The sequence below is a fragment of the Erithacus rubecula genome (genome assembly GCF_903797595.1).
Source record: "Erithacus rubecula genome assembly, chromosome: 31".
In the NCBI taxonomy this organism is placed as follows: domain Eukaryota; kingdom Metazoa; phylum Chordata; class Aves; order Passeriformes; family Muscicapidae; genus Erithacus; species Erithacus rubecula.
In genome coordinates this window covers 1,098,174-1,125,117 of record NC_136682.1, presented here as the reverse complement: position 1 = coordinate 1,125,117, position 26,944 = coordinate 1,098,174, and the positions used below count along the sequence as shown (strand labels likewise).

At 55.2% G+C, this 26,944-nt stretch overlaps 1 protein-coding gene across 1 annotated transcript in view; it reads right to left on the bottom strand.

The window, feature by feature from the left end:
* The window catches only part of LRP1 (LDL receptor related protein 1), a 101,631-nt gene that overhangs the window by 36,475 nt on the left and 38,212 nt on the right, over positions 1–26,944 (bottom strand). The window contains 31 exon segments of the mRNA XM_079329222.1: positions 10–139; positions 220–354; positions 576–707; positions 1,639–1,767; positions 2,372–2,512; positions 2,621–2,770; positions 4,114–4,208; positions 4,797–4,971; positions 5,082–5,309; positions 6,406–6,537; positions 6,783–7,027; positions 7,288–7,452; positions 7,535–7,739; positions 8,440–8,637; positions 8,742–8,987; positions 9,768–9,968; positions 10,876–11,058; positions 12,691–12,858; positions 14,842–14,922; positions 15,023–15,139; positions 15,307–15,432; positions 16,017–16,157; positions 16,647–16,772; positions 17,419–17,608; positions 18,502–18,724; positions 18,813–18,993; positions 19,792–20,028; positions 20,141–20,284; positions 24,025–24,214; positions 24,958–25,180; positions 25,821–25,983. Coding sequence (XP_079185348.1) covers positions 10–139; positions 220–354; positions 576–707; positions 1,639–1,767; positions 2,372–2,512; positions 2,621–2,770; positions 4,114–4,208; positions 4,797–4,971; positions 5,082–5,309; positions 6,406–6,537; positions 6,783–7,027; positions 7,288–7,452; positions 7,535–7,739; positions 8,440–8,637; positions 8,742–8,987; positions 9,768–9,968; positions 10,876–11,058; positions 12,691–12,858; positions 14,842–14,922; positions 15,023–15,139; positions 15,307–15,432; positions 16,017–16,157; positions 16,647–16,772; positions 17,419–17,608; positions 18,502–18,724; positions 18,813–18,993; positions 19,792–20,028; positions 20,141–20,284; positions 24,025–24,214; positions 24,958–25,180; positions 25,821–25,983 — 5,200 coding nt within the window.

Genomic DNA, 26,944 nt, shown 5'->3' with positions numbered 1-26,944 from the left:
CTGTCTCACCCCTTCTCTGGATGGACTGTGATGGCCCGTGGCTTGTCCAGCCCCTGGGAGATGACCACGTAGCGGAAGGACCCGTTCAGCCTGGCCACCTCGATGACATCAAAGCCCTGGTCTGTCCAGTAGATGTTTCCTGCAAGAGGGGATGGTGAATCCCCACACAAACCCCACTGCCCCCACTGCCCCCAGCTCCAGAGCCCCATGGATTCCCACCTGCAATCCAGTCCACAGCAATGCCCTCCACACGGCCAATGCCATTGGTCACCACGTCCTCACGCCACGTCTGGTCCCTCTTGGCTCGACTGATGGTGCTCAGCCCCATGTCCACCCAGTAAATCGTGTCATTCTCTGAGAGGGACAAGGAGGGGATGAGTCAATAACCACCTCTGGTCATTGCAGAATGGTAAAAACCTGCACCCCAGGGTTCCAAAATCCTCCCTCACCTGGTGCTGCCCAGAGGGAGTTCTAGGGAAAAGCAGCACCAAAGGGGAGTCTGGTGATGGTCCCCTCGTGCTCCCCATCCCCTGCCCTGTTCCCAACCCCCCACCCTGTTCCCAGCCCTGCATCACCTGCATGGAAGTCGATCCCCACAGCCAGGGAGGTCCCTGACACTGGCACCAGAGCATCTGACTTGTCATTGGGGTCCAGGGGAATGCCCCGGATCCCCTCGTGCACCGAGTACAGCAGGAAGGAGCCAACACCTGAGACAGTGCAGGGACAGTCAGACACACCCCAAAACCCACAGGCTGTCCCTCCACTGTGGAAAACTGTGACAGGGGAGGAGCATGAGCCTGGCAGGGTTCCACAGACCCAGCACAGACCTCCCTGGGGGCTGCAGCCCGTTCCAGGGTCCTGCCCTGCTCCAGGGGGCACAAGCAAAGCCCTTTCCCACCACCCACCACCCCCACCCCACGCTGGCAAAGGCTCTGTGATGCATCTGGGTCAGGGCAGCACTTGTTATTCAGCCCCTGCCCTGACCCAGATGGTGCAGAGCTCTGCCAAACCCCCCCCCCACCAAAAGCAGCCAGAACAGTTTGCACACAAACAGCCTTTGAGAGGCCCTGGCAGTGCCTGGGGGGACAGTGGGGACAGGAGATCTGCAGAGCCAGGACTGTGCCTGGCCCTGCTCCCTGAGAGCCCACAGTGAGGGTGACACCCCTCCCTGGGGGGGTCCCACTGTGCTGCCCCATTCCCCTCCTCCAGTGATGCTCTCAGTGCCCCCACACTCATCAGGGACAGCCCATGCAAGGGTCTTGCTGCCACCTCCAAGCCCCACAGTGTCCCTCCGGTCCCCAGCATTCCCCTGCAGTGTGGGACACAGAGCAGTGGGTGTCACCAGAGTGAGGGGGCACCAGCTGGGGTGACCACAGGCATGGCCAGAGTGGCCACAGGGACTCACTGGACTGAGGGGTGGCTCTGGGAGGGGACAGGGACAAACACACACCTTCATGGCTGGTCAGGGAGGGGACGGGGACAAGCACACACCTTCATGGGTGGTCAGAGAGGGGACAGGGACAAGCACACACCTTCACAGGCTGGTCAGGGAGGGGACAGGGACAAGCACACACCTTCACAGGCTGGCTCAGTGAGGGGACCAGGCTGGTCAGGGAGGGGACAGGGACAAGCACTCACCTTCACAGGACTGCTGCCCACTCTTGAGGCTGTAGCCTGCAGTGCACATGCAGGAGCGGGTTGTCTCTGAGGTGGGCAGGCACAGCTGTGAGCAGTCCCCGTTGTTTTGGCTGCAGGGGTTGGTCCCAGCTGTGGCAGAGAAGAGGGGGTGAGAGGTTATGGGGGTCCAGGGTGCACCCAGCAGGGCTGGGGTGAGGTGTGGGTGCCCTGCACCAGCCAGCACAGACTTGGCATGAGGGCAAGGGTGAGGCTTGTGCCTGCTGATGGAGCCAGCTGGCCACCCCAAACTGCTGCCCAGCCCCACGGGGTCTGTGGCCCAGTGTGGATGATACAACTGTCCCTGAGACATATCTCATACCCTGAGACAATGAAACTGTCCATGAGAAATGTTCCCTCCTATTGAAACCCTTGTTACCATTTAGGATTTCTATAGGTCTATAATTTTACTAGATGATGGGCCTTTTCTCACCTAATCACAAAGTAATTAGATAGTTCTCAACTTATTTTACTGGTTAGAATCTCAATCCTCCTACAACCTATAAAAACCCTTTGCTGTGCTATGTATCTGGATTTTGCTGCTAGAACCCTTCGAAGAAATAAAGCCACATTTGGAACCTCTATGGTGACTCTCAAAATCTCACTCCTGGCTAGCTGAGAAGCTGAATTCCACCTTGGGGACCCCTGGAACTATCCAGACCCCACCAGAAGCTCCACCTCAGGAGCCCAGACAGACCTTGCTGGATGCTCTCATCATAGACCTTCATGTGCATCACCAGTGTGGTGCTGTTGCGCAGCACCGTCACCTCCGTCCCGTCCTTCTTGTTGCAGGTGCCCATCCTCTCTGAGGCTTGGTCAGCCCACCACAGCTTGTCCCCTGTGAGGGGACAGGTGCATGTGGTGGTATCCCCCATCCCCTGCCACCCCAGCTGAGGTGGGGGGAGTTTGGGAAGGGTCAGGAGGTAGGGAAGGGTGTCCCCCTCACCCATGATGGCCAGGGCGGTGGCCTTGCTCAGCTGGCTCCTCACAGATTCCAGCACCTCCAGGTTGTTGCCATCCAGGTCACACCTGTTGATGGTGCCATTGCCAGAGCTGATCCAGTAGAGTTTGCTCTCTGGGTAGTCAATAGCCAGGCCTGGAAAGGATGGGGATGTCACCAAGGTGGTGGCACGTAGGGAGAATCACAGAGAGGGAGGTGAAATGGGATGGGATCAATGGGGTAAGATCAATGGGATGGGATGGGATGGGATCTATGGGATGGGATGGGATCGATGGGGTAAGATCGATGGGATGGGATGGGATGGGATGACATCAATGGGATCAATGAGATGGGATAGGATGGCATCAGTGGGTTAGGATGGAATGGGATCAATAGGATGGGATGAAATGGGATCAATGGGGTAAGATCAATGGGATGGGATCAATGAGATGGGATGGGATCAAGGGGATGGGATGGGATCAGTGGGATGGGATCAGTGGGATGGGATGGGATGGGATCAGTGGGGTAAGATCAATGGGATGGGATCAATGGGATGGGATGGGATGGGATGGGATGGGATGGGATGGGATGGGATGGGATGGGATGGGATGGGATGGGATGGATGGGATGGGATGGATGGGATGGGATCACGGGATGGGATGGGATGGGATGGGATGGGATGGGATGGGATGGGATGGGATGGGATGGGATGGGATGGGATGGGATGGGATGGGATGGGATGGGATCAACGGGATGGGATGGGATGGGATGGGATGGGATGGGATGGGATGGGATCAACGGGATGGGATCAGTGGGATGGGATCAATGGGATAGGATGGCATCAGTGGGTTAGGATGGGATGGGATCAATAGGATGGGATGGGATGGGATGGGATGGGATGGGATGGGATGGGATGGGATGGGATGGGATGGGATGGGATGGGATGGGATGGGATGGGATGGGATGGGATGGGATGGGATGGGATGGGATGGGATGGGATGGGATGGGATTGATGGGGTAAGATCGATGGGATGGGATGGGGTGGGGTGGGGTGGGGTGGGGTGGGGTGGGATGGGATGGGATGGGATGGGATGGGATGGGATGGGATCAATGGAATGGAATGGGATCAATGGGGTAAGATCAGTGGGATGAGATGGGATGGGATGGGGTGGGATGGGATGGGATCAATGGGATGGGATGGGATCAGTGGGATGGGATCAATGGGATGAGATCAGTGGGATGGGATGGGATCAATGGGATGGGATCAATGGGATCAATGGGATGGGATAGGATCAATAGGATGGGATGGGATCAATGGGATAGGATGGGATAGGATCAATGGGATGAGATCACTGGGATGGCATAGCTTGGAGAGAGCAGGCAGACAAGCTCATGGTGACCAGCACAGGACAGCTGCCACCCCCAAGCAGTCAGAGTGGAGACTTGAGGCCCTGCAGGACAGCAAGGTGGGGGATCCTGGGGCCATGGGGGGTCCATACCAACAGGTCCCTTCTGGTTGGTAAAGAGCAGTGTGCGGTTGCTGCCGTCCATGTTGGCCACACTGATGTTGTCCCCATCTGTCCAGTACAGCTTCCTGCAAGGTGAGAGGACAGTGGGTGAGTGGCCACGGTGCCAGCAGCCCCCTGCACCCCCCCAGCCTTGCAGAGCCCCTCACCTGCTCGTGGCACAGGCTGGGCAGCCCCACAGCCCCTTGTCCCACCCCCAGGAGGGGGTTTCGGGGGTGCCAAAGCCCCCAGCACACCTGGATTGGCACACACTGGTGGGTGCACACTTATTACAGCCCACTCCCCTTCACACATGGACACACAGCACATCCCTCACCTCCAAAAATAACTCCAGGCCTTGCATTGTGTGGGATGTGCTGAGGAGGGTTTTTTACCTGTTTTACCCCAAAAAACAATTCCAACAATCCCATGCCTTGGAACCACTGAGCTGTGCTGAAAGGGTTTTTTACTTGTTTTACCCCATAAACAATTCCAGACCTTGAAGCCTTTGAAGGGGTTGCTTTACCCCAAAAATAATTCCAAGTATTGGAGTCCCTGAAAGGGGAATTTTACCCCTGAAACAATTCCAGGCCTTGGAACCCCTGGGATGTGCACCTCACCATTCTGACCCCCATCACACACACCCCATCCATCAGCACCAGTCTCCCCAGACTCACCCCCTCAGTGGGTGCACCACCAGGCAGTGAGGCTTGTCCAGCCCTTGAATCACAGCATTCTTGAAGGAGCCATCCAACCTGGCCACATTAATCTGCTTCTTGTTGGCATCATAGCTGGTCCAGAAGAGATTTCTTGAAACCCAATCCACGGAGAGACCGTGAGCATTGGGCAGATCTGCGAAGCGAACGGAGGCAACACCTCATCAACCGTGAGGACAAAGCTGAGATCAACAAGAAATGCTGACCTCATGGAGCTGGAAAAACCCCAATTTTAACCACACCAACCTGCAGAGACCACAGTCTCCACCCCAGTGCCATTGATGAAAGCTCTCTTGATGGTTTGGGTGCGCACATCTGACCAGTAGATGCGCTGCTCCAGGGCGTCGAAATCCACCACGGTGACGTTGTCGATGTCGGGCACGGTGAAGGAGATGATGTAGTTGTAGTAGGGGTTGTCAATGTCCACACCCCGAATTTCCATCTGACGGGCGTACAGCAGGAACTTCTTGAACTCTGGGAGACAAAGGAAAGGATCTCAGCTGGGATCTCAACTCTGCAACACTCATTCATCCCCCTGAAACTGTTGGGGTGTTCCTGAGATCCCCACAGCAGGATATGTTGGTTTTTGTAACATCTTCTACAGTTGGTGGTTTAAAGTCCAGTTTTTTTCCAGCCCCCAGCACTTAAAAAAAATGCTGAAAATGCAATTTTTCATGGTTTTTTTCATTGTTTATTGTTTCTTATCTAAGAAACAATCTAGATTTTTCCCTAGCTGGCAGCAGTCTTGTTGTCAATGGTTGAATCTGTTTGCCAGAGGCAGGTCTTGTCTTTTAGACTACAAATTACTTAATTAATGTTTATAATTACTTTCCAATTTATCTGTACATTGCCCTGTCCAGTTCTATCTCAAACCAATCAAAGAATGCCAAGGTGGCACTCGACATGGAAGGCATAAAGAAGAATGAGAAAAAGAAACACCACGTCCAAAATTCTTCATGTTATCCATGAGACCCCTAATATAAACATTTCTAAGAATTCACTTTTCTAGCTTCTAACAGTTTAATTTATACTCTACTTATTTTTTGTGACTTGTAATTCTTCCTGCAATGTTGGCAAATTTCTCCAGGGATCCAAGTTCAACCCCCAGGATCCCTGGGCACCATGCCAGGAGGGTCTAGAAGCACCCAGGGACTTCCACAGGCAGACCCCTACTGTGGATGATACAACTGTCTCTGAAAAGGGCCCTTGGGATCTCATACCCAAACTTTTCATGAGAAATGTTCTCCCTGTTATCATTTAGGATTTCTACTGGTCTTTAACGTTACTAAATGATTGGTGCTTTCTCACCTAGAATCTTAAAGTAATTGGATAGTTCTCAACTTATAATTTTACTGGTTAGAATTCCAATCCCCCTAAAACCTATAAAAAGCCCTTGCTATGCTGTGTATCTGGATTTTGCTGGCAGAACCACTTGAAGAAATAAAGCTACTTTTAGAACCTCTACAGCAACTCCTGGCATCTCACTCCTGGCTAGCTGAGAAGCTGAATTCTGCCTCTGGAGCTATCCAGACCCCACTAGAACCACCCCAGCCCAGGCAGCTCCACCTACCATAGCAGGTGGTGTTGTCCTTGTCCAGCTTCATGAGGTGGGGGCAGGCACAGGACAAGGTGCGGTTGTAGTTGATGAGGCAGAGGTGGGAGCAGGGCCCTTTGCCCCCATTGGCTTCACAGGGATTAGGAGCTGCAAAAGGGACAGAACTCAGCAACATCCCAGCCCTTGGGGACAGCCAGGAGACCCCCAAGAGCTGCAGCACCCCCAGACCCTGCCCCTTCAAGCATCATCACCTGATGGGCAAAGGGGAAGCCAGAGGGATGAGAGCAGCACACACCTGCTGCTCCAAGTGGGTGTGGGCACAGACTGAGTGCCAGTGCCACCCCCCATGGTCCCCCCACCCCGTCCCCCCCCCTGCACTCCCCCAGGCTCACCCAGGGGCTGTCGGGAGGGGTGATACACCTGCAGGTCAAAGGGCTGAGTGTTGGTTCTCTGCACCACAGTCACGTTGTGCCCAGTCCATTTGTTGGCCTTGGCCAAGGTGTTGGTGCGCCAGTCTGTCCAGTACACCTCCCCACCATAGAGGGTGACAGCAAAGGGGTGGGACAGGTACTCGTGTCCCCTCAGCACCTCGATGTGCCCCGTGCCATCATACAGGGCTGAGTAGATGGCATCTGACCTGTGCCAGGGGGAGAGGAGGGTGAGGGGGTGAGGAGGGGGCACCACAGGGTTTTTAACCCAATAGAAACAACCAGCAGGGTCTGTGGGACCTGCTGATTTACACCAGGGATCCACAGAGGAGGAAACCCAGAGCAAGTGCTGGAGACACAAACAGTGCAAGGCTTCTCGCTCCCAGCCCAGCACAACTCTGGAGAGAGGGGAAGATCCAGACTGGGAAGGACAGAGAAGGGGACACAGAGAAAAGTGTCCTGGCCCTACCTGGCATCAATCCAGAGGATCCTCTTCTCCAGGTAATCAACAGTGAGCCCGTTGGGCCACCCCCCAGAGCCCGTCTCCTTGTGGATGGTGCGCCGGCCCTCGCCACTCATGGAGGCAGCCTCGATGCGGGGCAGGCTGGCATCCCAGTCCGTCCAGAACAGGATCCTGCCAGGAGGGACTGTCAGCAAGCAAGGACAGCACCTTGTCCCCCCCCAGGATCCCCCAGGATGATGCCCTGAGCACCCACCCGTAGCGAGGGTCCAGGGCGATGGCGCGCGGGTGCTCGATGTCCCCGGCCAGCAGCGTGGTCCTCATGGTGCCGTCCAGCTTGGCCACCTCGATCTGGTCCAGGTTGCTCTCCACCCAGTAGATGTTGCCAGCAATCCAGTCCACAGCCAGTCCTTCAGGGGTGGCCAGGCCGTACTGTATGACCACCTCGAAGCTGGTCAGAGCTGTGGGGCACAAAGTGAAGGCTCAGGATGGTGACCCCCTTCCTCAGCACTACCACTTCCATATCCTCAACAGCCACACTCAGCTCAGCTGGGGTTGATTGTGGGGGGCATGTCATCCCCAAACAGGGCCTGAACCATCCCTGTCCATGGTCCAAACCCCAAACAGCTCAGCACTCCCTATCCATGGTCCAAACCCCAAAGGGCTCAGCACCCCCTATCCACTGTCAGACCCCAAAGGGCTCAGCAAGCTCTATCCATAGTCTAAACCCCAAAGAACTCAGCACTCCTTATCCATAGTCCAAATCCCAAAGGGCTCAGCACCCCCTACCCACAGTCCAGATACCAAAGAGCTCAGCACCCCATATCCACAGTCCAGACCCCAAAGAGCTCAGCACCTCCTATCAATAGTCCAGACCCCAAAGAGCTCAACCCTCATCCATGACCCAGGCCCCAAAGGGCTCAGCCTCCCCAGTGTGGGAGCAGCATTGATAGGGAGAGTGTCCTCTCTGTGCCCAGCTGCTGGGCTGCAATTACCAGCAGGGAAGTGCTGGGAATGCTAATTAACTACTGCATAATGAGAGCAGAACAGAATCACTATCAGAGCTGTGGGCTACAGCTGCTGCATCCCCATGGGGGTCCCACAGAATCACTGACCCCCAGACCTGCACCCCTGCTTTCCCCACACCCCCAGGCTGCGCACCCCCGTTCTCCAGCAGTTTCCCCCTGTAGATCTTGTCCTCCACCACGTCAGTCCAGTACAGGGAGCTCTGGTTGAGGTGGAAGTCCAGGGCGATGGTGTTGCGCAGCCCCGGCACCAGCACGCTGTAATCGCCCCGGTGCAGGTCGATGCGCCGGATCTCGTGGCGGTTGGAGAAGATGATGAACGGCTTGAAGGGGTCTGGGGACAGGGAAAAGGCAGGGGACACTGTCAGCACTCAGCACAACGCCCCCCATAAAGCAGCTGAGGGGCTGTACCAACCCTTGGTGCCCCCCAAAACACACCCAAACTGCGGCAGCTCTCTCCGTCGGGCTCCAGCATCCAGCCCTCGTAGCAGGAGCACTTGACATTGTACTTGTCCTGCTCGCACTTCTGGCTGCACTTGAGGTGCTTGGCACAGTAGCTCTGGATCTGGCAGGTCTTGTTGTCAGCACTCAGCTCCATGCCCAGGGGACAGGAGCACACGATGCCCTCGCCAGGAGCCACCGTGCAGTTGTGGCTGCAGCCGCCGTTGTTGAGGGAGCACTGGTCTGTGGGGACAGGATGTGCTCGTCACCTCCCTGTCCCTGGGTGGTCTGCCTGTGTCCCCAGTGTCCCAAGTGTCCCTAGTGTCCCCAATGTCCCCAGTATCCCCACTATCCCCAATGTCCCCACTGTCCCCAGTGTCCCCAGTATCCCCAGTGCCCCCATGTCCCCAGTGTCCCCAAGTCCCCAGTATCCCCACTATCCCCAGTGCCCCCATGTCTCCAGTGTCCCCAGTATCCCCAGTGTCCCCAATGTACCCAGTGTCCCCATATCCCCAATATCCCCAGTGTCCCCATTATCCCCATGTCCCCAGTGTCCCCATGTCCCCAATATCCCCAGTATCCCCATGTCCCCACTATCCCCAATGTCCCCAGTGTCCCCAGTATCCCCAATGTCCCCACTAACCCCAGTGTCCCCGTGTCCCCAGTGTCCCCACAATCCCCAGTGTCCCCATGTCCCTAGTACCCCCATGTCCCCATGTCCCCAGTGTCCCCATGTCCCCAGTGTCCCCAGTGTCCCCATGTCCCCAGTGTCCCCAATGTCCCCACTATCCCCAATGTCCCCATGTTCCCAGTGTCCCCACTGTTCCAGTATCCCCAACATCCCAAATATCCCCATTATCCCCATGTCCCCAGTATCCCCACTGTCCCCACTATCCCCATGTCCCCATGTCCCCACTATCCCCATGTCCCCATCTCCCCACTATCCCCAATGTCCCCAGTATCCCCAATAACCCCAATGTCTCCATGTCCCCATGTCCCCATGTCCCCGTGTCCCCTGCTCACCGCACAGCTCTCCCTCGTCGGAGCCGTCGCCGCAGTCGTCGGAGCCGTCGCAGAGTTTCTCGGGGGGCAGGCAGATGGAGCTGTTGTTGGCACAGGTGTGGGAGGGGGGTTTGCACACCAGGGACTCGCAGTTCTCCTCGTCAGAGTTGTCCTCGCAGTCGCTGTCCCCGTCACAGACCCAGGCCTTGCTGATGCAGCGGGCTGGTGGGGAGGGGCAGGGCACAACCAAAAGGGATGTTATTACTCCAGGGTATTTCCAGATGTTATGGGGGTGTTTGAGTAGCTCTGGGCTCCCCAAAAGTTGGATCACAGCTGGTCCAGATGGGACAGGTCAGGGAAGGGCTGGGGGAAGCACATGGGGGCACTGGGGGATTGGAGGGTCAGTCCCAGAACTGGTGTCCCTCCACCCTTGTCCCCAGCCTAACAAAGTGTGTCCCAGTCCCTTCCTCACAGAAGGGATCTGAGGATGACACCATCCATCAGGATCATGGTACACAGGCTGGCTGCTTGAGTTTCCCTATTATCCTGCCATCGAGGACAGCCCAGCACCCCCAGGATGGATCCTGCCATCAAGGACAGCCAAGCACCCCCAGGTGGGATCCTGAGACAACCCAGCACCTCCAGGTGGGATCTGGCACTGAGGACAGCCCAGCACCCCCGGGTGGGATCCTGAGACAGCCCAGAACCACCAGGATGGATCCTGGCACTGAGGACAGCCCAGCACCCCCCGGGTTGGATCCTGGGGCAGCTCAGCACCTCCAGGATGGATCCTGGCACCAAGAACAGCCCAGCACCCCCAGGTGGGATCCTGGCACCAAGGACAGCCCAGCACTCCCAGGTGGGAACCTGGGACAGCCCAGCACCTCCAGGATGGATCCTGGCACCAAGAACAGCCCAGCACCCTCAGGTGGGATCCTGGGGCAGCCCAGCACTCTCAGGTGGGATCCTGGGACAGCCCAGCACCCTCAGGATGGATCCTGGCACCAAGAACAGCCCAGCACCCCCAGGTGGGATCTGGCACCGAGGACAGCCCAGCACCCTCAGGATGGATCCTGGCACCAAGAACAACCCAGAACCCCCAGGTGGGACCCTCTGCCCTCACTCTCACCCGAGTCCTTGCAGCCAAACTTGACGTTGGGGTCACAGACGTGGGTGACGCCCTCGCAGTTCTTCTCGTCGCTGGAGTCCATGCAGTCGGTGTCGCCGTCGCAGCGCCAGCGCATGGGGATGCACAGCCCGTCCAGCCTGCACTGGAACTCGTCCGTGTGGCAGCCCCCAGGGGGGCGTGTGGCTGTGGGGAGGGCACTGCTCACTGCCTGCACCCCACGGAGCTGGGGGCTGCAGGATGGGCAGGGACCAGGCACTCAGCCAGCAGGGAAATAGCTGGAAGCACCCAAATTATCTGAGTGTGGGCAGAGAGGGCTGCAGAATTCGTTGCCTAGAAGCTCTGCCAGACAGGGTTTGGCTGTTTGGGCAATGTTGGGGTCTCTCCTGTGTGCTGGCTCACCCTGGTTGGTGCAGTTGGCATGGGCAGGGACCAGGCACTCAGCCAGCAGGGAAACAGCTGGAACCACCCAAAAGCATCTGAGTTTGGGCAGAAAGGGGTGCAGATTTCCCTGCCTAGAAGCTCTGCCAGGACAGGGTTTGGCTGTTTGGGCAGTGCTGGGGTCCCTCCTGGGTGCTGGCTCACCCTGGTTGGTGCAGTTGGCATGGGCAGGGACCAGGCACTCAGCCAGCAGAGAAACAGCTGGAGCCACCAGAGGGATCTGAGTTTGGGTAAAGAGGGGTGCAGAATTCCCTCCCTAGAAGCAAGGTGGCTCTGCCCAGAGCAGGGTTTGACTGTTGGGGCAATGCTGGGGTGCTGGCTCACCCTGGTTGGTGCAGTTGGCATGGGCAGGGACCAGGCACTCAGCCAGCAAGGAAACAGCTGGAGCCACCCAAAGGCATCTGGGCACTGAGTGTGAGCAGAGAAGGCTGCAGATTTCCCTGCCTAGAAGCTCTGCCCAAGGCACAGTTTGGCTTTCTGGGCAATGTTGGGCTGCTGGCTCACCCTGGTTGGTGCAGTTGGCATGGGCAGGGACCAGGCACTCAACCAGCAAGGAAACAGCTGGAGCCACCCAGGGGCATCTGGGCACTGACTTTGGGCAGAGAGGGCTGCAGAATTCCCTGCCTAGAAGCAGGCTGGCTCTGCCCAGGGCAGGATTTGGCTGTTGGGGCAATGCTGGCTCACCCTGGTTGGTGCAGTTGGCATGGGCAGGGATCACGCACTCAACCAGCAGGGAAACAGCTGGAACCACCAGAGGGATCTGAGTGTGGGCAGAGGGGGGCACAGATTTCCCTGCCTAGAAGCTCTGCCCAGGGCAGGATTTGGCTGTCTGGGCAATGTTGGGGTGCTGGCTCACCCTGGTTGGTGCAGCTGGCATGGGTAGGGACCAGGCACTCAGCCAGCAAGGAAACAGCTGGAGCCACCTAAAACCATCTGAGTGTGGGCAGAGAAGGCTGCAGAATTGCCTGCCTAGAAGCAGGGTGGCTCTGCCCAGGGCAGGATTTGGCTGTTGGGGCAGTGCTGGGATCCCTCCTGGGTGCTGGCTCACCCTGGTTGGTGCAGTTGACATGGGCAGGGACCAGGCACTCAGCCAGCAGGGAAACAGCTGGAATCACCCAGGGGCATCTGGGCACTGAGTTTGGGCAGAGAAGGGTGCCTAGAAGCAGGGTGGCTCTACCCAGGGCAGGATTTGGCTGTTGGGGCAATGCTGGCTCACCCTGGTTGGTGCAGTTGGCGTGGGCAGGGATCAGCACTCAACCAGCAAGGAAACAGCTGGAACCACCAGAGGGATCTGAGTTTGGGTAGAGAGGGCTGCAGAATTCCCTCCCTAGAAGCCCTGCCAGACAGGGTTGGGCTGTTGGGGCAATGCTGGCTCACCCTGGTTGGTGCAGTTGGCGTGGGTCTCGTCGCTGTAGTCGCCGCAGTCGTTGTCCCCGTCGCAGGTCCAGTGCACGGGGATGCAGCGGCCGCTGTTGCACTTGAACTGGTTGCTGGAGCACGAGTGGCTGCAGCCTGCCTCGTCACTGTTGTCCCCACAGTCGTTGTCTGAAGAGGGAAGGGGGGCAGGCAGGGGTTAGCAGGTGCACAGAAAGCAGGGGGCTGGCAGGAGGGAGGACAGCAGGGGACAACAGGCCACGCCTGTGGGATGTGGGGTGGCAGCAGCCCCTCTCCACCACGGGCTGGAGAACCCCCCACCCCACAGCACCAGCAGCACACAGAGAAAATGAAACACAGAAACTGCATAGATCAGCCATGAACCTGGGGGGCCCTGGGTGCCCAGCACCACAGGGGGCTCCACTCTGGGGGGACAGGTGCTCCTTTGGGGGTGCACCCATGGGGAGGGGGGCTGAGGCAGCCAATTATGGGGGTCAGATTGCCTGGAGGAAAACCCCACACCTGCTGTGGGGAGGTTTGGTCTGGACACTGGCAATGCAGTCCCTCTGCCTGGCATGGAGGGGGCTGGGAGCAGCACAGGGCTCCACTGTGGATGCCCCACCCGAGACTGGTCAAGGGGATTCATTTCCTGGTGCCTCAGGATGGGGACAAGGATGATGGCACTGATGGGGACAGTGGAATTATGAGGACAGTGGCATTATGGGGACAGTGGCAATGATGGGAATGATGGCACTGATGGGGACAGTGGCACTGCCAGCTGCCACATGGCCTCTCCAGCAGCTCAACTCCTGCACCTGCAACCCTTGACCTCTCCAGGCTCCCACCAAGAGGAGCTTCCCAAGTGGCTCTGCTCAGTGAGCTGGCAGGAACAGTGACTCCCTGGCACCTGGCACATCCCTCCTGCTGCTGGGGAGCATGGGGGACATTGCTGGAGAGATGGGGGGCATTGCCAGAGGCACAGGGGGCATTGCTGGAGAGGAGGAGGGCAGCAGGGGCATTACCAGAGGCACAGGGGGCATTGCTGGAGAGCTGGGGGGCATTGCCAGAGGCACAGGGGGTATTGCCAGAGGCACAGGGGCATTGCTGGAGAGCTGGGGGACATCAGGGGCATTGACAGAGGTACAGGGGGCATTGCTGGAGAGCTGGAGGGCATTGCCAGAGGCACAGGGGGCATTGCCAGAGAGGGTGGGGGCATTGCCAGTGCCCAGAGCAGCAGCCCCTGGGGCTCACAGCCCCCTGGAGGGGCAGGGCTGGGGGCTGGGGCCAGGTGGGGCTCTGGTGCATGTTGATCTATGCACTAACCGGTAGGCTTTGGACAGTTCTTTTCGTCAGAGCCATCCCCACAATCTTTTTCTGAAACACAGAACCACCAGACAGGAGCGTGGGCACGGTGACAAACACAACACAGCACGGTGACAAACACGGCACACGCACAGGGGGTGGCACTGAGACACCAGGACAGGGACACAGGGACACAGGGACAGACACACAGGCAGCCTGGGAGGCGAGACCAGAAGCAGGGGAGGGTGCTGGGGGAGTGGGGGGCAGCCAGGGTGGGACTCAGCTCCTGCCCTGGCACCTGGTGAGGCTCCACACCAAGCCACAGCCTGGCTGCCACACTGGGGGATTCCATCCCTTGGAAGATTCCAGGGAGAGTCCTGCAGCCACAGCCAGACACCAGTGTCTCGCCTGCTCTGAAGACACTAATTATTCCTAACAAGGCAGAGCAGCTCCAAGACTGAAATAAACTTGTGGGAAAGGAAAGTAACCTTGGGGCAAACCCTCTGTCCCAGGCCCTGGAAAGATCCAAGGGCTGATGGGACTAGCTGGGAGAGATCTCCTGCCTTCCCTGGGGCTGCAGGACCTGGCTCAGCCCCACCAGCAGCTCTGGCCATGCCACACTCGGTTCTGAAAATCTTGTAAAGGACGCCAAGGTCTGGAACAATCCCTGCCAGGTTATTCCTGCAGCTCTCAGGGAAACATGGGGCTGGGGGCTGCAGGATGGGCTCAGCTTTGAGCCCCTTTGGGGTTCTCATCAGCACATGATGAGAACTGGCCCAAATTGCCAAAATGGGGTCCCTGCCAGGCTCGGGTCTCGCCATCCCCCCGGGGCACACGGGGCCGGGTCCTCACCGTTGTCACAGCGCCAGTTGATGTTGATGCAGCGCCCGTTGTTGCAGGTGAACTGTGTCAGGGGGAAGCAGGTTGGGTAGGCTGAGGAGGAGGCAGAGGCATTGTCAGCATGGGGGACACCTTGTGTGCATCCCAACCCTCACAGCCCCCAGTGCTTCCAGTGCTCCCAGTGCCAGCTCACCACACGAGGCAGACTCATCAGAGCGGTCCCCACAGTCATCATCCAGGTCACACGTCCAGGAGATGGGGATGCAGCGGCCACTGGCACAGGAGAACTGGTTTGGGGAGCAGGTCCGGGCTGGCCAGGAGGGACAGACAGACAGTTAGTGACCACAGCACCTTGTTTGCCCAGGGGAAGGTGGGGAACAACCCCCTGGGCTCAGCCAAGCTGCAGGCACGTGTGAGACCCAAAATCTCAGGTAGTGGCTCTGCTGTGACTCCCTGAGGACAAGGCAGGGTTCTCACCTAAGCAGGTGGAGTTGGACTCGTCCTCGTTGTTGCCACAGTCGTTGTCCCCATCGCAGAGCCAGCGGTTGGGGATGCAGCGGTTGTTCTTGCACTTGAAGCGGTCTGAAGGGCAGGTGTGCTGGTCTGTGGGGGAGAAACACACTCAGGACCTGCCCCTCATCCCATCCCATCCCATCCCATCCCATCCCATCCCATCCCATCCCATCCCATCCCATCGATCCCATCAATCCCATCCCATCCCATCCCATCCCATCCCATCCCATCCCATCCCATCCCATCCCATCCCATCCCATCCCATCCCATCCCATCCCTCCTCTGTGTCCAACTAAGAGAAAAACTGGGACAGAAAAGGGCTGGAGCCTCAAACTTGGGATCAGAAACTCAATCAACATTTTTCTCCTATCCCTCCTAGAGCTGGGGAGGGGACAGAGGGGTTCTGGCTACCCAACCCTGCCCCTCATCCCATCCCACTCCACTCCATCCCACCCCATCCTTCCTCTATGCCCAACTAAGAGAAAAACTGGGACAGAAAAGGGCTGGAGCCTCAAACTTGGGATCTCAACATTTTCCCATTTTCCTCCTGTAACTCCTAGAGTCAGAGAGGGAACAGAGGATTCCTGGCTACCCAACCCTGCCCCCCAACCACTGCCCCCACATTTGGGGGGATGCCCAGGCCACCCCCAGCCCTCAGGAGGGGGGGCACTGACGGCAGAGCTCGGGGGCCTCGTCGCTGTTGTCCAGGCAGTCGTTGTCACCGTCGCATTTCCAGCGCTCCTGGATGCAGCGGTTGTTCTTGCAGGCGAACTCGCCGGGCTGGCACTGAGGTGGGGGGATGTAGGAGGGGTTGGCTGCCCAGGGGGAAAGCACAGGTAGGGTTTGAATCAAGTGGTTAAGTGTGGATGGTATAAGTGTCGCCTGAAAAGGCCATTTGGGATTTCATACACTGAGAGAATGAAAATTTTCATGAGATGCCCCCACTCCCTACCAAAACCCGTTAATATTTAGGATTTCTGTTGGTCTATAACTTTACTAGATGATTGGTCTTTTCTCACCTAGAATCTCAAAGTAATTAGACAGTTCAACTTATAATTTTAGAATCTCAATCCCCCTACAACCTATAAAAACCCCTTGCTATGCTATGCATCTGGATTTTGCTGGTAGAACCTTTAGAAGAAATAAAGCCACTTTTCAACTCCCAGGATCTCCTGACTAGCTGAGAGGCTGAATTCTGCCTTGGGGGCACCTGGAGTTATCCAAACCCCACTAAAACCATCCTAGCCCAGGCAGCTACAGTCAGGTGAGGAAAGATTCCCCAGGAGGGTGACAGGCAGGCTCACCCTGGCAGGTGACAGAGTCTGCCCCCAGGATCTGGTCCTCGGCGCAGGCGCACTGCCGGCCCCGGGGGGTGGCCAGGCACAGGCTGCTGCAGCCCCCGTTGTTCACACGACATTTGTTGGAGCCCACTGTGGAGAAAAAGGGGTGAGGAGATGGCAGCTCAGTACCCAGAGACCTTGCAGACCCACGGGGGTGCTGGCAGCCCCCAACCCTGCAATCCCTCAACAGCTGGAGACCCCAGGTGAGGCCACAGGGACACAAAGACTAATGGAATTAAGGTGGGAAAAAGAGGCAAGGCTATAAGGGCAGTGCTGGAGTTAGTGAGTTAGAAGTTTTTGAATTTTTTAAGAGAGAAATTAGAGTGCAGGGATTGAATTAAAGCCTATAGATAGACTGAAGTATATTAAGTATATATAAGTACACATAAGGTAGAGGTGTATGTTTAAGTTTTAGGGTAAGTAATGAAGTTAGTAAGTTTTAGTATGAGCTCTAATTCTTTTAGTAAGTGAAAAGTTTAGATACTAAAGTCTGAGTCCTAGTGAAGGTTGAAAAACATACTAATGTTTTTAGCAGAGCTTTTAAAACTACAACTGCAGACAGCACTTAGACACAACAGAGCCATAATAAAAACATTCCTTACACTGTTCAAACACAACAAAACAACTCGCACGAGAAGTTTATACACGTGCTACACTAAAACTCTAATAAGTTACAAAGTAGTACAGAGCCATACTGGGGCAGCTCAGACCCCTCCCCATCCCCCGAGCCCCTCACCTTGCTGCTGCTGCGCGTCGTACATGCGGATCTCAAAGATGGGCGGGCGCTCGTTGCGCAGCAGGGTGACGCCCTTGGAGGGCTGGTCCAGCCGGTAGATGCTGCCGCTCCGGTACTCGGTCCAGAAGAGAAAGTTGCTGTAGTGGCACAGCCCGAAGGCGTGGTTCAGCTCCGGGCCCTCGTACACGATCTGGGGGAGGGGAGGGAGAGGATGGGTTAGGTGGGATGGGTGTTGGGGATGGGCAGGGACAGGGACAGAGGTATGACAGGGACAGGGATAGGGACAAGGACAGGACAGGAATAGGGACAGGGACAGGACAGGGATAGGGATAAGAAGAGGGAGAGAGAGGGATAGGGTTAGGAACAGGGATAAGGACAGACAGGGATAGGGCAGGGGCAGGGACAGGGATTGGGATAGGGACAGGGACAGGGACAGAGCAGAGACAGGGACAGGGATGGGGATAGGGACAGTGACAGAGATAGGGACAGGGACAGGACAAGGATAGGGAGTGGGACAGGACAGGGATAGGGATAGGGATAGGGACAGGGACAGGGACAGGGACAGGGACAGGGACAGGGACAGGGGCAAGGACAGGACAGGGAGAAGAACAGGACAGGAATAGGGAGAGGGCAGGGACAGGGACAGGGACAAGGACAGGACAGGGACAGAGCAGGGACAGGGATAGGGACAGGGACAGAACAGGGACAGGGATAGGAAGTAGGAGAGGGATAGGGATAGGGACAGGGATAAGGACAGGGACAGAGCAGGGACAGGGACAGGGACAGGGACAGGGATGGGGATAGGGACAGTGATGGAGATAGGAACAGGGACAGGGACAGGACAGGGATTGGGATAGAGACAGTGACAGAGATAGGGACAGGGACAGGGAAAGGAAGAGCAAGAGGGATAGGGATAGGGACAGAGACAGGGACAGACGTAAGGACAGGGACAGGGATAGGGCAGGGACAGAGCAGGGTAAAAAATGGGCAAAATCCGACAGATGAGGACAGGGACAGAGACAGGAAGGGGACAGAAGAATCCAGAGCTCAGCTGCCCCAGCACTGTGGGTGACCCCCACTCACCTTCCTCTCAGTACCATTGAGATAAACCATCTCAATACGGTCATAGAAAGCATCCACCCAGTAGAGGATCTTGGCTGGGATGTCCAGGCTCAGCCCATTGGGCCACAGCACAGTCTTGGAGGTGATGAAGACGTTACGGTTGGACCCGTCCATCCACGCCCTCTCAATCTTACCCCTCTTGCTGTCCTTGGGATCCTCCTCCCAATCCGTCCAGTACATCCACCTGCCACGGATGCTGAGCTGAGTCTGTGGCCACCACAAGCCCCAGGCACATCCCTGGTGGTCCCAGGAGCCCACCCAGGGAGCCTCACCCATTCAGGGGATCCACCACGATGGCACGGGGATGGGTCATCTTCCCCTCGATCAGCGTTTTTCGGGTCTGGGCAGCTTTTTCCAGCCGTGCCACACTGATGGTTTTTTTGGGGCCATCATCTGTCCAGTACAGGTTATTGCCCATCCAGTCCACAGCAATCCCTTCCACGTTGTGGATGCCTTTAAGGGAAAAGCAAAGTGGGTTTGTCACCAGGTAGGAGGTAAAAAGTGGAATCAACAGCACCAAACGGTGCTAGTTGATTTATAACTATTTATATTATTTATACTATCATAACTCAGTGAGCAGAAGCGTTTCCTATGGCTTGGGCTACAGCTTAAACAGCTGTAAAAAATACAGCTTAAAAATATATAACTATTTTATATTAATATATTAATATAACTATTGCAAACAATTGGAGGGAATTAAGAGATAAACACATTTTTAAATTCCTCCTAATTTTCCAATACATTCTGTCTGATCAGGACAGTATGTGTTGGTAAAATATTAGAGAGGAGAAAGTTTAGAACCCAGACTGGGAAGGGTCTAGTTTTTTTTTAACCACAGAAGCAGCAATCTGAACAGCAGCAAAAAAACTGAGCTCATGTTTCATGGGTAAAAGGACTGATGAGAAATAAAGATTGGAAAATTATTTTGCATCAGGAGTAAAATTAAAAAGAACTTAAAAATTGATTAAAACATTTTCATTTAGGTTTAAAAACATAAAAATTGTAATAAGGCTAAAAAGGGTATTTGGTGGCCAAAGGCTACAATCTATAAGAAATTGGCATGAAACCACAATACCTTGAAACCAAAGGGAAATATAGTTTTTATACATACGGTGAAAATATTATTTTATAGAACTACTGTTTGAAATATCAATTTAGAATTATTTTGATTGAAATGCAGACATTCTGAATTAACCCTAAGCCACGGGGGATGATGGATGCCCATCCCCACGTGGCCCCTGGGTCACCCACCATCCTTCAGGATGGTTTCCCTCTCGGTGCCATCGATCTTCTGGCGCCCGATGAGGTAACTGGTGGTGTCAGCAAAGTAGATGAAGCCGGTTTCAGCGTGGAAATCCAGAGCTCGAGGGTTCATCAGGTTCTCAATGGGGATCATGTGTTCATCTGGCACCTTGGCACCCATGTCCATGCCACGGATGATGCCGGGACGGCCCTTGCCGTACACCAGGAACAGCTCGTGCTCGGGCTCTGGGGACAGAGAGGGACAGGGCTGGGGCAGTGCCACAGGGGTGGCACTGGGGTGACAGTGACAACACAGAGCCCACAGAGCTCCAGCCCCCCCATCTCCCCCAGCACTCACTCTTGCAGGATTTGCCATCGCTGCCCAGGCTGAAGCCCGAGCGGCAGCGGCAGGTCCGGCTCTTGTGGCTGTTCCCCAGCAGGCAAATGTCAGAGCAGCCACCCGGCTTCCCAAACTGATCCGGCTCACAGGCGTGGCTGCGAACTGCAACAGAGAGAGAGAGGGGCTGCAGCAGCCAGGGGGGACATGGGGGGGACACTGGGACATGGTGGGGACACTGGGACATGGGGGGGACATGGGGGACAGGGACACAGCAGCCACCCGGCTTCCCAAACTGATCCGGCTCACAGGCGTGGCTGCGAACTGCAACAGAGAGAGAGAGGGGCTGCAGCAGCCAAGGGGGACATGGGGGGGACACTGGGACATGGGGGGGACACTGGGACATGGGGGGGACATGGGGGACAGGGACACAGCAGCCACCCGGCTTCCCAAACTGATCCGGCTCACAGGCGTGGCTGCGAACTGCAACAGAGAGAGAGGGGCTGCAGCAGCCAGGGGGGGACGGGGGGGGACACAGGGACAGGGGGAACACGGGGACACAGGGGGGACAGAGACATGATGGGGACACGGGGGGACAGGGACACGGCAGGGCATAGGGACATGGGGGGAACAGGGACATGGCAGGGACAGCGACATGGTGGGGACACAGGGGGACAGGGACACGGGGGGCACAGGGATATGGTGGGGACATGGGGGACACAGGGGTACAGGGACATGGGGGATATAGGGACATGGGGGGAACAGGGACATGGCAGGGACAGGGACATGGTTGGGACACAGGGGGTTAGGGACACGGGGGACACAGGGATATGGTGGGGACACAGGGGGGACAGGGACATGGGGGATATAGGGACATGGGGGGAACAGGGACATGGGGGGGACAGGGACACTGGGGTGGCACAGGGACACAGGGGGGATATGGGGGGGACAGGGACATGGGGGGGACACAAGGGAGGACACAGGGGAAACAGGGACATGGGGGGACATGGACACAGGGGGACACAGGGACACAGAGATGCAACCACAGGAATGTGGGGATGCCCTCATGGGTCCTCCCTGGGCTTTAGGGAGGTTCATTCCTCCTGGGAAGGGCTGAGCACAGAGACAGGGAAAGACTTTCCCATGGGAAGGATCCCTGGGGAGAAGCCAGAATGTCCCAGCACAGCCACATGGCCACACTGCCCCATCCTGCTGCACCTGCAGGACAAGTCCTGCACCACCCAGAGAGCCCCTTAATCACACTCCTCCTTCTCCACTCACAAATCTCCTGATTAATTTTATATTCTGGAAAATGCCAAGCAGGGGACAGGCACTAAGAGGATTTTAAAGGAGTAAATTGATTAACTGCAGGAAGGTGCTGGGGGTGGATGCAGGGAGGGGTTGGTGCAGCACCAGAGCTTTTAAAATCCCTCAGTGAAATCCCTCAGTGCTGGGGAGCACGGGGGTGAACATGCTGGGAGTGGGGACAGAGAATAAGAGGGACCATTAATATTTTAAGATGTCACATCTGCTGCCACATCTCTGTGCTGTCCATGATCCATCAAGCAGGGAGCTCTCACAGGAAGAGACACAGTGCTAGCAGGAAAAGGGGGCACCCCAAAATGTTCAGCAGCCTCCTGAGGTTGGAAAAGACCTCCAAGATCACTGAGTTAAACCTGTGACCAATCCCAACCAGAGCACTGAGTGCATCCAGTCATTCCTGGGATACCCCCAGGGATGAGGATTCCTCCCTGAGAAATCCCTTTCCATGGAAAAATTCTTCCTGAAATCCCACCTGAGCCTCTGGCTGAGGATGCAGGGAGCTGTTATTCCCAAATTGGGAATTCCATGCTTAGAACTTTCAGAATTTCAGCCCCAAAATCCTGGAAATTTCAGCCTCAAAATTTTGGGAATTTCAACCCCACAAATCCCTGGAATTTCAACCCCAAAATCCAAGGAACTTCAACCATAAAAAACAAGGAAATTTTAGCCCCAAAATTCTGGGAATTTCTGCCCCAAAATCCTGAAAATTTCAGCTGCAAAATCTTGAGAATTTCAGCTGCAAAATCCTGGGAATTTCAACCTCAAAATCCTGGGAATTTCAGCCCACAAATCCCTGGAATTTCAACCCCAAAATCCCGGGAATTTCAACCCCCAAATTCTGAGAATTTCAGCTGAAAAATCTTGGGAATTGCAACCCCAAAATCCTGGAAATTTGAGCCTCAAAATTTTGGGAATTTCAACCCCACAAATCCCTGGAATTTCAACCCCAAAATCCAAGGAACTTCAACCATAAAAAACAAGGAAATTTTAGCCCCAAAATTCTGGGAATTTCTGCCCCAAAATCCTGAAAATTTCAGCTGCAAAATCTTGAGAATTTCAGCTGCAAAATCCTGGGAATTTCAACCTCAAAATCCTGGGAATTTCAGCCCACAAATCCCTGGAATTTCAACCCCAAAATCCTGGGAATTTCAACCCCCAAATTCTGAGAATTTCAGCTGAAAAATCTTGGGAATTGCAACCCCAAAATCCTGGAAATTTCTGCCCCAAATCCTGGGAATATCAGCCCCAAAATCCTGGGAATTTCAGCCCACAAATTCCTGGATTTCTGCCCCCAAATCCTGGGAATTTCAACCCCCAAATCCTGAGAATTTCAGCCCCCAAATCCTGAGAATTTCAGCTAAAAAATATTGGGAATTTAAACTGAAAAATATTGGAAATTTCTACCTTAAAATCTTGGGAATTTCAACCTCAAAATCCTGGCAATTTCAACCCCAAAATCCTGAGAATTTCAACCTCAAAATCCAGGGAATTTCAGCCCCAAAATCCTGAGAATTTCAACCCCAAAATCCTGAGAATTTCAACCTCAAAATCCTGGGAATTTCAACCTCAAAAAATCCTGAGAATTTCAACCCCCAAATCCTGAGAATTTAATTTGAAAAATCTTGGGAATTTCAGCCTCAAAATCCAAGGAATTCCAACCCCAAAATACTGAGAATTTCAACCCCACAAATCCCGGAAATTTCAGCTGCAAAATCTTGGGAATTTCAACCCCAAATTCCTGAGAATTTCTGCCCCCAAATCCTGGGAATTTCAGCCCCAAAATCCGGGGAATTTCAACCTCAAAATCTTGAGAATTTCTGCCCCAAAATCCTGGGAATTTCAGCCCCAAAATCCGGGGAATTTCAACCTCAAAATCTTGAGAATTTCTGCCCCAAAATCCTGGGAATTTCAGCCCCAAAATCCTGAGAATTTCAACCCCCAAATCCTGAGAATTTCAGCTGAAAAATCTTGGGAATATCAACCTCAAAATCCTGGGAATTTCAACCTCAAAATCCTGGGAATTTCAACCCCAAAATCATGAGAATTTCAACCTCAAAATCCTGGGAATTTCAACCCCAAAATCCTGAGAATTTCAACCCCCAAATCCTGAGAATTTAAACTGAAAAATATTGGGAATTTCAACCCCAAAATCTTGGGAATTTTAACCCCAAAATCCTGGCAATTTCAACCCCAAAATTCTGGGAATTTCTGCCCCAAAATCCTGGAAATTTCAGCTGCAAAATCTTGGAAATTTCAACCGCAAATTCCTGAGAATTTCTGCCCCAAAATCCTGGAATTTCAACCCTAAAATCCTGGGAATATCAGCCCCAAAATCCTGGGAATATCAGCCCCAAAATCCTGGGAGTTTTTGCCCCAAAATCCTGGGAATTCAAGCTGCAAAATCATGAGAATTTCAACCCCCAAATCCTGAGAATTCCAGCTGAAAAATCTTGGGAATTTCAACCTCAAAATCCTGGCAATTTCAACCGCAAAATCTTGGGAATTTTAACCTCAAAATCCTGGCAATTTCAACCCCAAAACCCTGGCAATTTCAACCCCCAAATCCTTGGAATTTTGGTCACCTGTGGGCTGGCGCCTCTGGTGGTAGATGTGCAGGGCTCCCCCCTTGTCCACGCGTGTCACCACCTGGTACTCGGTGCTGTTGAAGCGGTTGACGCGGATCACGCTGGTTTTCTGCTGGGCGTTGGCATTGTCCGAGTTGGTGGCGTACAGGTAGTTCTCAAACACTGTCAGCCCGTACAGGTGCTCGATCTGGAAGGCACCAGGTGTCCACAAGGGATGTAGGAGGTGGGAAAGAGGTGTGAAAAATCCCTGATCCCAACCAAAGGTTCGTCAGTGTGGTTTTGTCCATCATGGGCACAAAACAATTCTCAGCAGGGTCGTGCTGAGTGCTCTGCACGTTCTTTGTTGGAGCACCAAACAGCAGAACAGCAGCACTGGAGCTCCAATACCAGCCCTGAAACCCCAAACCCACTCACCAGGATGCGCTGCATGATGCTGTGCCTGTTCCTGCACTGGAGCTCCAATACCAGCCCTGAAACCCCAAACCCACTCACCAGGATGTCCTGCATGATGCTGTGCCTGTTCCTGCACTGGAGCCCTGAAACCCAAACCCACTCACCAGGATGCCCTGCATGATGCTGTGCCTGTTCTTGCACTGGAGCCCTGAAACCCAAACCCACTCACCAGGATGCCCTGCATGATGCTGTGCACCAGCCCTGTCCTCCAAACCCACTCACCAGGATGCCCTGCATGATGGTGTGTACCAGCTCTGTCCCTCAAACCCACCCACAAGGACACCTGGATGATACTGTGCCTGTTCCTGCACTGGAGCCCTGAAACCCAAACCCACTCACCAGGATACCCTGGATGGTGCTGTGCCTGTTCTTGCACTGGAGCTCCAATACCAACCCTGCACCCCAAACCCACTCACCAGGATACCTGGATAATGCTGTGCCTGTTCTTGCACTGAACTACAACACCACCCCACTCACCAGGATGCCCTGGATGATGGTGTGCCTGTTCTTGCCCTCATAGTCCACCACCTCAATGTAGTCCAGGTAGGCATCAGCCCAGTACACCAGTCGGTTCACCAGGTCCAGGGTGATGCCATGAGGGAAGACAATCTTGCTGTCCACCAGCTTGGTGCGGTTCTGCCCGTCCATGTCACAGCGCTCCACCTTGGGGATCTGCCCGTAGTCAGTGAAGAACACCTTGCTGTGAGAGCAGAGCAGAGCAGGAGCTCAGAGCCAGGGATGTGTGGATCCCCATGGGAATGGATGGAGTTTGGTACTGAGCTCCCTGGAGATTCAGATGTACAACCCCAGTGGTATCAATGCATGTTAAAATACAACCTGTGCATCCCAGAGCTGTCCTGCTCCTGCATTGGTGCTTCCCAACACAGCACAGGGATCAGCACTGCCACCACAGAGCCTCAGTCACCTGTGAGCTTGTCTGCACCAGCCCTGAGTGTCTCTGTGATATTTATTTGTTTATATGAAATACTCCCAATTTTCTGCTCCATAACACCAGCTTTTTCCATCCCAGTCAGGAGGGAAGTGCCCATCAGGAAAGCAGCTGGTGAAGGGGTGAATTTTCCTCTTTAGTGGTTCCTCTGCTCTGCCCACTGTGGGGCCTGGCAGCTGCACCCATGATTCAGCACCCTGGCATTCCTGTGCTTGTGCACAGAGCCACCTCAGCTCCCAAAAGCTGCAGCAAAGCTGTGACCAAGCTGTGTGACACCAGCTGGGCCAGATGTGTCCTGCAGGACTGGCTGGGAAGTGTCACAGAGCTACAGGAAACCTCCCCACCCCAGAGGGACAACTGTCCCCAAGGGTAGTGAATTCCCAGGACTCACCCCATGGCTGGGTCCAGTGCAATTCCCTTGGGATTGTACAGCTCCAGGTCCAGCAGTGTGACACAGGTGTCCCCATTCTTGTTGCAGACAAAGATTCTGTCATCAATGTCATCCACAAAGTAGAAGTTGCCCGTGAGCCAGTCGATGGCCATCTGCTCCACATCTGGGAGAGGGACAGAGGGGGGTGAGGCAGGGAGGGACAGGAGCCCCCACCAGGATCACAAACACAGCTGAGAAATGAGACCATGGGAGCCATGAACTGAGACCTGCACCCACCCCAGGGATCTGCCCTGGTCACCCCATGTGGAGACAAAGGGTACCCACAGCACCCACAGGGTACCCACAGCACCCACAGCATCCACAGCACCCATAGCACCCACAGGGCACCCACAGCACCCACAGGGCATCCACAGCACCCACAGCATCCACAGCACCCACAGGGCACCCACAGGGCACCCACAGGGCATCTACAGCACCCACAGGGCACCCACAGCACCCACAGGGCATCCACAGCACCCACAGCACCCACAGGGCACCCACAGCACCCACAGCATCCACAGCACCCACAGGGCACCCACAGGGCATCCACAGCACCCACAGCACCCACAGGGCATCCACAGCATCCACAGCACCCACAGGGCACCCACAGGGCACCCACAGGGCATCCACAGCACCCACAGGGCATCCACAGCACCCACAGCACCCACAGCACCCACAGCACCCACAGCACCCACAGGGCACCCACAGCACCCACAGCACCAAACAAACACTGGGAATTCACCCTGCAGAAACACTGGGAATTCATCTTGCACAAACACTGGGATTTCATTCCACAGAAACACTGGGAATTCATCCTGCAGAAACACTGGGAATTCATTCCACAGAAACACTGGGAATTCACTCCATAGAAACACTGGGATTTCATTCCACAGAAACACTGGGAATTCACCCTATACAAACACTGGGAATTCACCCCATACAAACACTGGGAATTAACCCCACACAAACACTGGGAATTCACTCCACAGAAACACTGGGAATTCATCCTGCACAAACACTGTGAATTCACTCCACAGAAACACTGGGAATACATCCTGCAGAAACACTGGGAATTCATCCTGCAC